Source organism: Scatophagus argus, chromosome 4 (assembly GCF_020382885.2).
Source record: "Scatophagus argus isolate fScaArg1 chromosome 4, fScaArg1.pri, whole genome shotgun sequence".
Classification (NCBI taxonomy): domain Eukaryota; kingdom Metazoa; phylum Chordata; class Actinopteri; family Scatophagidae; genus Scatophagus; species Scatophagus argus.
The window spans coordinates 26,018,451-26,031,013 of NC_058496.1; the positions used below are offsets into that span (position 1 = coordinate 26,018,451).

At 39.8% G+C, this 12,563-nt stretch overlaps 1 protein-coding gene across 3 annotated transcripts; it reads left to right on the forward strand.

The window, feature by feature from the left end:
- Nucleotides 1-3,086: 3,086 nt before the first annotated feature.
- On the forward strand, nucleotides 3,087-11,629 carry LOC124057609. 3 transcript variants are annotated; one of them, XM_046386020.1, is made up of 4 exons: nucleotides 3,087-4,167; nucleotides 6,544-6,742; nucleotides 7,826-8,068; nucleotides 9,241-10,349. In XM_046386020.1, the coding sequence occupies exons 1-4, from the start codon at nucleotides 4,150-4,152 to the stop codon at nucleotides 9,831-9,833; spliced, it is 1,053 nt and encodes a 350-aa protein (XP_046241976.1). In that variant the 5' UTR covers nucleotides 3,087-4,149; the 3' UTR covers nucleotides 9,834-10,349. The 3 variants fall into 3 exon arrangements, with proteins under 3 accessions (XP_046241976.1, XP_046241977.1, XP_046241975.1); XM_046386021.1 differs by lacking the exon at nucleotides 3,087-4,167 and adding an exon at nucleotides 11,366-11,629 and having other exon boundaries at nucleotides 6,450-6,742; nucleotides 9,241-9,376; XM_046386019.1 differs by lacking the exon at nucleotides 3,087-4,167 and having other exon boundaries at nucleotides 6,450-6,742.
- Nucleotides 11,630-12,563: the final 934 nt, after the last annotated feature.

Sequence of the window (12,563 nt, forward strand, 5' to 3'; positions counted from 1 at the left end):
GACCATGATTCACCATGAGTAGTAGTAGCAGCAGTTGTTGAGAAGGTGATTGATAAGTTCATGGCCAAAGTACAAGGACTCAATTTTAGAAAACACATTTTTTTCTACAACATAATCACCTCCCTTATTTACATACTTAGTCTAGCCATCATGAAACAGTCCAAGTCTTGGCGTTGAACTGCATGTGCACGAAACAAGAGCTTTATGAGTCATTTCCTTCAAACTTAGGCCACAATCTTATCAGTCAGCCTTGCTTCGAATTTTTTGATGGATAAAAAGACAGCAAATTGACAGACATCATCACTTTTAAAAAAAATCAAGAGAAAATGGAATAATGGAATATTAGGAAGCTCCCACAGTATATGCACATGTGCCTAATTTGAGAGACTCCTGCTCGGTCAATACTCCCTGTAGTAGCAGAGGTTAAACAAATAAGCTCAACTTATGGACAATAGTGGTGGTATTGTCAACACAGTGCTATGTACCAGATCTCACCTGGATATCATCAAAAAGAGGTGCTGCAGACTGTATGAATTCCTTCTGCACCTGTCCTCCTTTTAAATTAAATCAGTATTATGTGGTGATAAAGCATCAAGGAGGAGGCTTAAATCCACTGAGTAATGTTAAACTGACTTCACACGGATGATGTTTCATTTTAGTCGCTTACCTTCTGAATTATTACCCAAGGCTAACAAGAGCCCGTCTTCATGAGGCAGCCTATTGCTGCTGTCCACAACAGAGCACACGTGGATCAGTGGATATATAAACTCCACTCCCTGTACAGGCTTTGCAGTTGCTTTACACATGACAGATGCACAGCTTTCATCCTAGAGACTGGAAATTTCATCCAAACGCTATTGGTGATCATGTTCAAAACCTAACCACGTAGTTTTTGTGCCTAAACTTAACGTTACGATACATTATGAAATTATAGTATAGGCATGGATACATACATACATACATCAGACCATCATACTATTTTTAATATAGTATAGACTAGATTCTATTTACTCTATTTAGACTGAATACTTTCTGATCAACATTCTGAGTTGTAGTTTGAGAATCATCAGCTCAGTTACACTCCATCAATTTTCTATGCCAAAGTAACCTTACTATTAATTGGGATTGCAACTCACCCTGCAAAAAGAAGATGATGTGAAGAAGAACATGGAGGGTCTCTTATGAAACTGCATTAAGAGAACTGCAGGATCCAGTGCTTCTGGAACTTACTGGGGAATGACCATGACCATTCTTCAATTAATCACGATTGCAAATCACCTGGATTTATAGAAACGAAATTCTCAGTTGGTGAAATCAGCATAGTTAGTTAGCATTTTTCTAAATTTCTAAATTGCTGAAGCAGCTGCAAGGAGCTTTTTTTAATATGTACTTTTCTCTCCCCCCTTTTTTTTTTGTCTGAACACCACTGCCTCCCAACACAGCTGTTGGCAGAATGCAGTAGTGAGGTAGGATCTATTTGTGGCTTTGAAAGATAACTGTCACGTGGCAATGGTGAAACTAAGTAAACTTTGGTTTAGTAAAGTTTTCAACATATATAAACTTTTCACCAGTTTAAAGTATCTTGGGAATTCGTCCGAAAAATGTGACGTCAGACTTCCATGCACCAATGAGAATTTAGCAACATTTCAGGTTGAATCTGATGACACTGATGGTTGTTCGGTTACTATCACTCGAATCTGGCACCACACCACACCTACTGGTGAAGCAGACAAGCTTAGTATAAACTCTTAATGATGGTTTTTCAACATTGATTGCTACAACTACATTGATTGTAGTTACTCAGTACTGAATATTTCATGTTTTAATCACTTTCACACATGCAATCTATTCTTGTAATATTCAAGAACATTTCCTTCATGGGGTCATGTGTGAATGGGTGCAGGGGTTGATATTCAGGGAAATCTGTACCACGTCTCAAGACCACGTAACATTGGCCCCAGACGAAAACAGCTCCTTGTCCACCATGGTTCTGATAATAATAAGAGGCCTCTTCTGCCACATACACACAGTCTCGCTCCATCCCCTTCTTCTGTTGAGTTTTACGGCAGTTGAAATCAAGTGTTGCGTTATCTCCATCTGCTGGACTATCCCTTGGTCAGTCTTTTCGGGCATTGCCATGACATTTGTGAAAAGGTGCAAGACAGAAATGTTTCTCAGTTCAGCTGTTAGGCCTGGGCAATGAAACAATGAATATATGCACCAATGACAGATACTCCACCAATAGCAATAAGAAAATAATTTGATAATAATAATTTAATAACAATAATAATAAATTTAATAATAATTTAATAATAAATAATTTCTCTTTCATCCTCTCTGTCCTGTCTACCTCTTCTTTCCCCCCCTTCACTCAGCCGACTATCAGCAGGATGGTTCTCCCTTGTGAGTCGGGTCCTGCTCAAGGTTTCTTCCTGTTAAAAGGGAGTTTTTCCTTGCCACTGTCTGCTTGCTCGGGGGTTCAGGCTCTGGGTTTCTGTAAAGCATCTTGTATTTTGTTGTATAAGGTGCTATATAAATAAATTGAAACTGATAAAATATTCGGTACTTTCACACATGCGACAGGCAAATGACACACACATCCAGTCATTTAACAAGTATGTTTTTTTTGGTTGCACCACTGACAATACCACATGACCAGGTTTTTGGAGTGCCACACTGGAGATAAGATAAAAAAAATTAAGTTTCCCCCTTTTCCCTGTGACGTTTTGTTTCAACTTCTTGTCCATGTGTTAGATGTCTGCAATATAACTGAAGCACCCATATTAAACCTTGTTGGAGCACGGAAAGCAAGCTGACCAACTATCGGGCAATGTAAGTAAATGCTCTGGGATTCAGCTGAAACGGGCAAGATTTGGACAGTATCTGGACAACACTGTGAATGATTATGAAGACAATGAAGATGCTGTGTCCCAACAAAAAGTTACAGCTTTCAGGAAGCAGGGAAGCTAATGTTCGCTAACTACACGTTGCCTGTCGGGCAGCATGTATACCATGTGTAACAGGTCTTTTACAATGTTATAGCTAGTTTCCTAATGCTTAATGTCACTGTTTCACCATACTCCTGTGTGAGGTTACATGGGTAGAGTGAAATCAGCTGGTTAGATTCCAAGCAGATTGCAGTAACTTCACTTACTGCATTGGTCATAGTTTTGTAGCAGATTTTGTAGTTATTGTAATTTTTATACAATTTCTTTCTTTAAAACAAAGCAAAATTGAATTTTGAAACTTTGTTAAAAGATAAAACTGATAGCAAAAGTTGCTTTTTAGTTACAACTTAACTTCTGACATTGATGTGGTTAATCTTTACCACCTTTAATACATTACCACAAAAAAAACCAAAAAAATTTATTGGATTTGGATTTAATTACTCCATTGGTATTACTCAAAAATCACTTCAAAAGAAGTTATTGTAACCTGTAGAGCTTTTGGTCAAAATAAAACCACTGTAATAACTCTTCATACACATGAGGAATAATAAAAATGAGTCAGGTGTAATTTTACAATGTGTGCCATGCATGATTAAGTGCATCCCTCTCCTTATTATCTGTAAGATCTGCATTTGTGGGTAGCTTAGTTTAGTTGGTTTGGATTTCTTTCTCATTCATTAACAACATGTACCACAGTCCTCCTGGCCGAGAACTGACGTGCATTTCAATGTGTTTATGTGCTGCTGCCATGTTTCAACTTCACTGTTCCCACCAACTGACCCAAGTAAGAAGGATACACAGCAGAGGTCAAATAAACTACTCATGCTGGGTGTGAACACACACTAACAAACTCCAACAGTTTTTTAGCCCACTGCTGACCTGGTGGAGTGTGGATCTTCCTCATGGTAACCAAAGACAAGGTTACATCCCCTGAAAGTCTTGTTAAAACATCAACCACAATGCCATTGTGTCACAGAAAGCATGGCTTGTAACTATGACAGTTGACAACTGTGACACCTTACCACTCCAACACCCCTATCAACGAAAAACAAACCCAGAGAGGGAGCTCACAGTCCCACAGTGGATCTAGAGTAACAGCACAGTTCGTAAAATCAGCGTTTGGGTCATGGAGCCATATTCAGCGTGATTTCATTCAGCTCTGCATTTATGAACCCTCACAAAGCCCTGCTGAAAGACTTGAATGTCTGAATGGGTGCAGGTAAGAGCAGTCACTTTTACCATTGTGGGAGAGTTGCTTAAGGGCAGTTTAATGAACTGTAACCCTATCCTTAACCACACACACATGCTTTCTGTTAAGACGCTGTTGATAACCCCACTTGTCTGAGTCACTCAAACTAAATGGTCAAATTAGTTCCAGAGGAGTGTGCCTTCTGTTTTGGTTTAAAATGTGTCAGGCTGTTAAAATGGATTTATAAAAAAAAACAAAAAACGTGCTGGCAATGTAAACTGTTGTGCAGTTTTGTCCCAGAACAGAAGGAAATGTCTGCTATACCCTCTTTAATAATACAAAGAGTTATTTCCCAATCAGTCAGTCAATCTATAGAGGCTGCTCTGTTTGATCTGGCTATACAGGCAAGTAGGCCTGCGGGCTTCATTCTCATTGTTTGCATTTGACAAGATTTTTGCAGGGAGTTTGATAACAGTGCCTGCTTAGTTTATCTAAAAGTGAAGAGCTAATCATTGATAAAAGACCACAGTGAGGATTACATGTGATGAAAGTGTGAAATACTGTAAACTCATTGGACGAATATGAGATAAGATAAAATGGATTGATCACACAGAATTATTGTCAAGCGCTGCTGGAAAATTTTATTGTTATTTTATATGCTGGCTCCAAAGTGGTGATTGGATAGTTCTGACATATGGTCCCCCCGAGGACGAATCCAGTGTACTTTGACGAAGATTTGGTGCAGATATGGAGGATAAATCTTAATGTCATAGATCTCCTGACTGAAATATAAGTGCAGACATTCATGGATCCCATGAGATGAATCCTGATTCTTTGATCTTCTGACATTGCTTGTAGCACCTCTAAACATTTGTGGAGCAAATGCCAAGATAAAAACACCAAATGAAAAAGTGTAAACTGAAGTTCTTCATTTTAGATGTGTTTTAGTCTATAAGCAATGTAGATAACTGACCAAATTTATCAGGGGAGTCTCTGCACAGGCACTGGAAAATGAGCCTTAAGCAAGGCACATGGTAATGATTTAAGTTGTTTTTTGCAAACAGACAGAGAATTGCGTGGAGGGTTTAACAGAACACACACATATTGAATGACTTCTGCTTGACAAATCAACATTCAGAAATGATGCTTATATGTAAAACGTTACAAATTAACCATATTCATATTGCAAAGGTCCTTCAGTCTGTGTACCCGGTGCACAGTCGAAAGCTTATCTTCCTCAATCCACAAAAGGTTTTACTACCTTCAGAACTATGTGGTGTGGCATTTATTTCACTGTACTCAGTTTTTGCATTTTAAAATAACTGTCCACTTCTTATAGTGAGACTAAGGCAATTAGTCAGCTATGCTACATGGTGATTAACTCAATGTTAAGTTCAGAATAACATTCCGTCAGCCACGTATAGTGTAAATTGTGTTTATCATACAGCTGTTCTGAGAGCTGCTCAGAGTGCAGAAATACAACCACTGTGTTTTTACTGTAAAACCAAAACCAAAAGCAATGTTTATATGAGGTTTTGTCTAACATCTAAATCTGAAAACTACCCCAAAAGCCCATGAATTTGTAGAAATTTATATTTTCTTTAAATATTTGGGGGGTTTTTTGGGGGGGGGAGGGGGGGGGGGGTTATATTCAAGGATAACAGGAAGAGGAAAAGTAAACAACATGCAACAAAGGCCCAAGGGGCACACTGGATTTGTAGTTCATGCTGTAGTTCATGATGTCTGACCATAAACACAATAACACAATAACAGCACCAAGAAATTTTAAATAATCAGTGAAGAAATTGTGAAGGAACACAAAGGAAAAACATGATATGCCACAACAGTACACTTACACAGGTTTAGAACAGATACTTTGAAGTTGTTTTCTTTGTGTAATATATTCCAAACATTTACAAAATGTCTGAAGTCTGTCATCTGAAGATTAGAAATCCATACCAAAGTTTTTAAAACTGCTTAACATTTTCCTTTTAAATCAACAACACAGACAGTTTAATTTTATTTTATTTAACCTATCTTTAACCAGGTTAGTCTCACTGAGATCAATAAGATGAATGAAGATGAATAAAAAAGTTACAAACACAACAATGCAGTATTACTGTTACTATAAATATTACTAGTTAAAATACATATGTACATACCAGTCTATTAAATAGAGAAGTCCCTCAGTTTCTAGTTTTGAAGGCTATTCCAATAAAGAGGAGCAGAGCACTGAAAAGCTTTGTTTCCCCATTTGGTCCATGTACTTGAAACAGACAGTAAAGCCACATTTTAAATCGTGTACGTATTTTGTCCGTATGCATGTATGTGTCATATGTATGCATTGCAAGCCACACAGTGTCGCTTACTTACCACATGCTGAGTGTGCACCATCTGTCTTTGCAGAAAAAAATTGTTGGATGTGTGATGAATGAGAGAAGGAAGCATCAAGTGGACTGTAGTTTGGATGGAAGCGTGCACGGTGAACAGAGGAGAAACTTTCAGTCTAAATCCCTTCATGAGAGCACTTTGCTTCCACCAAGACCGCGGTCCTATGGAGACGCAGGGCTTTTGTTCAAAGGCTCTGAACTCCTGGGCCTGCAAGGTGACTACAGGCTGTCTGTTACTGTACCCTCAAATTAAGTGGCATGGCATACAATTATGTTATGCCGTGTCATACAATTATGACACAGCTGTTATGCTGACATTTTATCACATGTCAGATGTCTTATGTTATGTCATGTCATGTCATTTTGTATCATTACATATCATTTAATGTCACTTTATGTTATGTAATTTCGTTGTGTGTGTTGATATGTCATTTAATTCAGTGTCATGTTATTTAATATCATGTTATTTCAATTCATTATGTGTTGTGTTATTATTTATTTGTTGCATCATTGTATTTCCTGCCCTTTCGTCTTATTTTTTGTCATTTCATTTTGTCTTGTGACATGTCATTTCCTCTTGTGTAGTATAGTTTCTTTTTATTTTATGTGTTGTCTTTTCATTTTATAACATGTAATGTCATTTTTGTGTCCTGTCAAGTGATTTTGTGTTATTTTCCATCATGTCACATTGTTTCATCTTCACACGTTAATAATGTTAGTAGTACCACCGTTGGTTTTAAAGGTATGCATACATCAGTCACAATATTAAAACCAGTCACAGGTGAAGTGAATAAAATTAATCACATGTTTACAATGCAGTGTTCTGCGGAGAAACCTTGGATTCCAGCAATCATGTGGATGTTCTTTAACTCACACCACCCAATGAAACATTGCAGACCAACCCGGAAGTTCCACCTGACCTGTCAGGGGACGGGACACAGGATCTCTGGGGGTATTCTGTGGTCCTAACATCAAAATGTTGGATCCTTTGGATCCTGTGCATTGAGGGTGGGGCTGGAGGCCCCAGCTGGAGCCAGAGCACAAAGTTTCTCCACGGAACACTGCATTGTAAACATATGATTAATTTTATTCACTTCACTTGTCATTGGCTTTAATGCTGTGGCTGATCGGTGTATATTAATATATAGAAAACAATTAATATGATAAATGGTAATGGTCTTGTGAGCCTTGTGATTAAATGACAACCACTCCAGGGTGTACCCTGCCTCTCGCCCATTGAAGTGGATGGATGGATGGATGGATGGAGGGTAATGGTCTAATCATTGTTCCTGCCCTAGTGCAGGGATTTTGTTGTCCTCTCCAGCAGAGGCCCAGCAGTGGGAGCACTGTACACAAGGTGACGCCAAAGGGCAGAGGGGGAGGAAACGGGAGCGTGACTCTGCTAAGCAGCCTCAAGGGAAGGCTGGAGAGCAGTGTGAAACCAGCCTCAAGGTTCAGGACTGGGAGCAGACCTGAGATGACTCCAGGAGGTGGAGCTCCCATTATGTGCCACTACAGAGACCCAGTCAGTGAAACAGCAGGTGGATGGATCATATCTGTTATCATATCATATATGTTTATATCCATGTATTCTCAGTGCTGAGTGATGAATTAGTTTCACCACGCAGCATGGATACCCTTACTTTCATTGGTGTGGCTGTGTTCTTGTGGTGTATTCAGAGTTTTAAGGGTTTAGTAAGTTTGAAACTAGTGGCTTCAGATGCAGATGTCAGGTCTTGTAGATCTGTTGTTTATTTAGTTCGTCTGGTTGCCTTTTCATGATTCCTGAAGCGTAAATGTTCTTTTTGTACACTCTTGTACAGCTGAGGTTACAGTCTCTCTCCAGTTCCCTACACTCAAATGGAGTGTGATTTATTTGCTAGAAAAAGACAAAACATACAGTAAACAAAGATTTTCTATTTCTAAACACTCTCTGCCCATTTCAGTTCAATTCAATTCAGTTTATTTATATAGCGCCAATTCACAACAAAAGTTATCTCATGACACTTTCCAATTTGAGCAGGTCTAGACCAAACTCTTTAATTAAATTGTAATGCCTTCATAATGTTGCTCAGATGTCGCGCAGTGCTTCCCCTGGAGTTCACTTTTGTCAGGGTGTAAAACTATCTCTATCTATTTAGGTATTCAGTGAAGCGAAACATTCACGTGAGATCATCATGTGAATCAGTTTATAAATCAGTTTATATTAAGGTCTGTCACAGACAAACAGTTTAGTGTTCATAGACACTACAGTTATCATCAGTCAAAACAGAAGCAGATGGGATTTTTTATGTTGTTTTGTTGTCTAACTCTGTCTGGTATTAATATTGACTTTTCATAATGAGGCTTTAACTGCTGTTTACTCACACCGTTAACCACTTGAAAGACCTTTTTGATCAACATACACAACAGTTTCATCTGCCTGCAAATCTCCATAATCATATCCAGACGACATGCATGTATAAAATTTTCTTCTGACTTTGGGCAGGAACAGCTGTGCTTGACTCAAACAAATAATCATATTTCATTTCCAACTCACATGAAAGTTTCTCTGTTTTGCATTCTTTCTGTATTATTTGGACCTCTGGTGATAAGCAGACACAATTGTTCAGATGTAGTCATCAGTCAAATGACATCTGCAGCATGAACGTGATTTCATTCAAAGCTGTATCTCTGACCGTGACTGAGCCTCTGAAACACATTCTCCTCCCAGAAACTCTCACACGCCGCTGCGACAATGAGATGCAGGCTGGTCAAGGACACCTCGGCGCTGCAAAGGTTTCAGAACTCCATCTGTATCTGCCACTCTGCGATGATGAAGAGCAGGATGCTGAGACAGAGGAGATGAGGTATGAGTTCGTAGTGGTGGGGTTTGGGGTGTGGATGCCATTGCAAGTCAGAGGAGAGCGGTCATCTGCATCGTTTTCTACAACAGCTCCTCGGATAATACCCTTCCCCATCTTTCACGTCACATTTGCGGTTTTCACCCTCCTTTCCAAAAACTGGAACAGAGCTCCAAAACTGGTCTCAGAAGTGATGTCAGTTGGAGGGTGGGGAGACAAAAACATACTTTCCCATGTAAAGACATGCCCACTCTGTCTAAATGGGATCTGTTATATTCATGGAATCATTCCATGTAACAATAAAGCCAAAGAGGTTGAATTTACTGGATGTTCTGTGAAAAGGAGTCCTGTGAAACATCAGTGTACAGATGGGAAGAGACACAGATATGTCAAGGAGGAGGGTGAAGCCAATAAACCTAAAAGAGTTAACCACTTGTTGTTCTACTCAATATTTGTAATGTAAAATGGATCGAAACACTGCTCGTATTGTGAGAAGTGTTGTTCATTGTGATGAACCCACAGAGGTCTGTCAACCCATCACTGCAGTTCCTTTTGGCTCTACTCAGATTTTTGTGGTCTCTCTCAGTGATCTGGTTTTCAGGACCACAGCTTTACTGTTTTGGTTCAATTTCAATATGCTCATTAACCGTGTTTTGAGCAGCAGCGGGCAGCTATTTTGAATTAAATTCAAATAAAGACTCATAAACCTGCTGGACACTACCTGTTGAGAACCAAACCACAAACCCATAAAGTAAGCAACTATCTGGTGAACATAGTGGAGTATTTAGCAGCTAAATAACCAAATGTTTTTCTCGGGAAGCGGTGGAGACCAAACGAGAGCTAAAAGGAGAGTGGATGTCTCACTTACATTCATCAGGTGGACTCAAACACAACTCTAAGCCAATATTAATGTTACTTGGATGTACATATAGGCATCTTTATAAGGTGCTAATGTTGTATTTACAGTTTGTTGTGCAGTGACAGTTAGAGCATGAGACTAAATAATCTAAATTCCCCACAGCCAAGTGGCGGCCCTTCATCTGCAAAATTTGTTAGATGTAAGAATATGAAAATAGAATATGAAAATATAAATATGATTATGATTTAGAATCTTTCTGTGTAATGTATGCTCCAAAGGGGCACTAGAGAAAATATATATGGGAAAATATGTTGAAACGTGTACAGCGTTTTGCCTGATGGTAGAGCTATGTGGTGTTAGACCATAATCAATAGCAGTGATCATCTGAAAGAATGAATGTGCACAGCAAATTTAATGACAGTCTGGCAAGATGTATAAATGAAAATCACTCTACAGCTTCTGAGATGTATTGTGTCAAAACCCAGACTATAGACCACGGCAAAAGAAGGGAAATGTATGTGGTTGTACTGGAAAAAATTAACATGATGTTTGTTTACAGAAATAGTGATGGAAACCATTACATACATTTGTGAAATGGGCCGTCATTAGTGTTAGTGAGTGGATGTGTGGAAAGTGCAGTGTTGTATGATGTAAAATAAAGAGAAGTTCAACTACACCATATCAAATAAAAGAAACCACGACTGAAAGCCAGTTCAGCCAGTGACGAGTGATGAGATTGGAGATTGCAAGGTGAACTCACCTTTTCTTATAGCTCATTGACTAAAACTGCTCCTACCGGTACCTGAGTGGAGGGAAAACAGAGCAGCCGAGGGCAAAACACACACTGACAGGCTGTCGAAAAGCCATAGTGTCATCACTCCCTGTCATGAACCAAGGAGATAGACAGACTGACTGACATGGCCACCATTAGGCTCTACCATGAATATTATACAAACATTTCTCTGGCCTGTTGACTAAGAAGATAAAGTTGTGGTCAGTTACATTTCTGTGTCCTGTACAGAGGTAGGTACATGACATATTTAGCAAAGCTGGGGGAAATATTTGCAAGTGTCAAAAGTTGTGATGTGTTAGGGACCACTATATCACTGCATGTAAAGTTTCTGTGCTCCTTCCAGGACTTCAGCAGAGAAGATTAGCTCTCGGGGGTCTGAAGTCAAACCTAACAACACCAACAGTCCTGTGTTTCCCAGCCCTTCACACACCAGTCAAGACCAGCTTAACACAGGACAGTTCGTTCCACAGCACACCTTCTCATGATTACAGAAGAATGGCACAGCACAGGAGAGCCACCTCCACAGGACAAGACTCAGCAGTCCACCTACATCTTAAGGAAAAGGGACATTCCTTTGATGACAACGATGTCCACATTCTCGACAGGGGGGACATTTGGTACGAAAGAGGGGTCAAGGAAGCCATCTGTGTTGGAAAAACCTTCTCTTAACAGAGGTGGTGGACTTAGACATCATCTCTCCTGCACTTACAATGCTGTCCTCCCATCCATACCTAGGAAGTTTCACTCCAATCCACATGAAAGCCATAGGAACAATAGGTCGTTAACTGGTCATACCCGAACTCATTAACATTCTCACAGCCATTAGCCAGTCGTTAGACACAGGGGACCAATCACTGTCCGTCCAACTACATAGACCAATCTGTAGGACAATCAGATCCTTTGTTTTAGTTAGTTTCACTTAGTCACTCCCACTGAGGGGCATATATTTGTTCCCCACCAGTCAGTTTTTCAGAACTGATGAACTGCTTGGATTATCAGCGAAACGTCTTCAAGACAATCTTCACAAGTCCAGACGCCTTGCTTTAACTCTTCGAGTGACTTCTCATGATATCACACTGGAATACTCAGAGCACAGATGTGGTGTGGAAGACAACAGAGCCCAGAGCAGATAACAGATGGAGACAATTTGCCCGTAAAGAACTTGCACGTGGGCAGAGCAATGGGAAAACAGGCCTGTGCTGATAAGGTCTGCAGCTGTCCACAGATGGAGGACCCACTCTCAGGTTAAAACACGGGCTCCATGGTGACATGCTGGAGAGCCTTCTGATGGTTGAAACCTAGTACACAGCTGAACCACATATGGTCAATGCACTCTGGAGGATGTCTGAGCCTCCTTAAGGCTCTGTGAGTCACTGCAGCTTGTGGTCATACACTTCCAGTTTTTGGGACTGAGATGCCCGCTGCACGCACAGGGCTTTTCATTTCAAGAATTCAGAGGGGGGTTTTGAATGTTGTGCTTTCTGGGCTTTGAAAAAGTTTTACACAGATGGCTGAAAGAGAACTGGTGTTACAGAAAGGTA

Bases quoted from the DNA above. Each gene is read 5' to 3' on its own strand.
- LOC124057609 (XM_046386019.1), top strand. From the start codon at position 6,460: ATGTATGTGTCATATGTATGCATTGCAAGCCACACAGTGTCGCTTACT. The intron at 6,743-7,825 runs GTGACTACAGGC...TTCCTGCCCTAG, and splicing joins TGAACTCCTGGGCCTGCAAG to TGCAGGGATTTTGTTGTCCT. The intron at 8,069-9,240 runs GTGGATGGATCA...TTCTCCTCCCAG, and splicing joins CCCAGTCAGTGAAACAGCAG to AAACTCTCACACGCCGCTGC.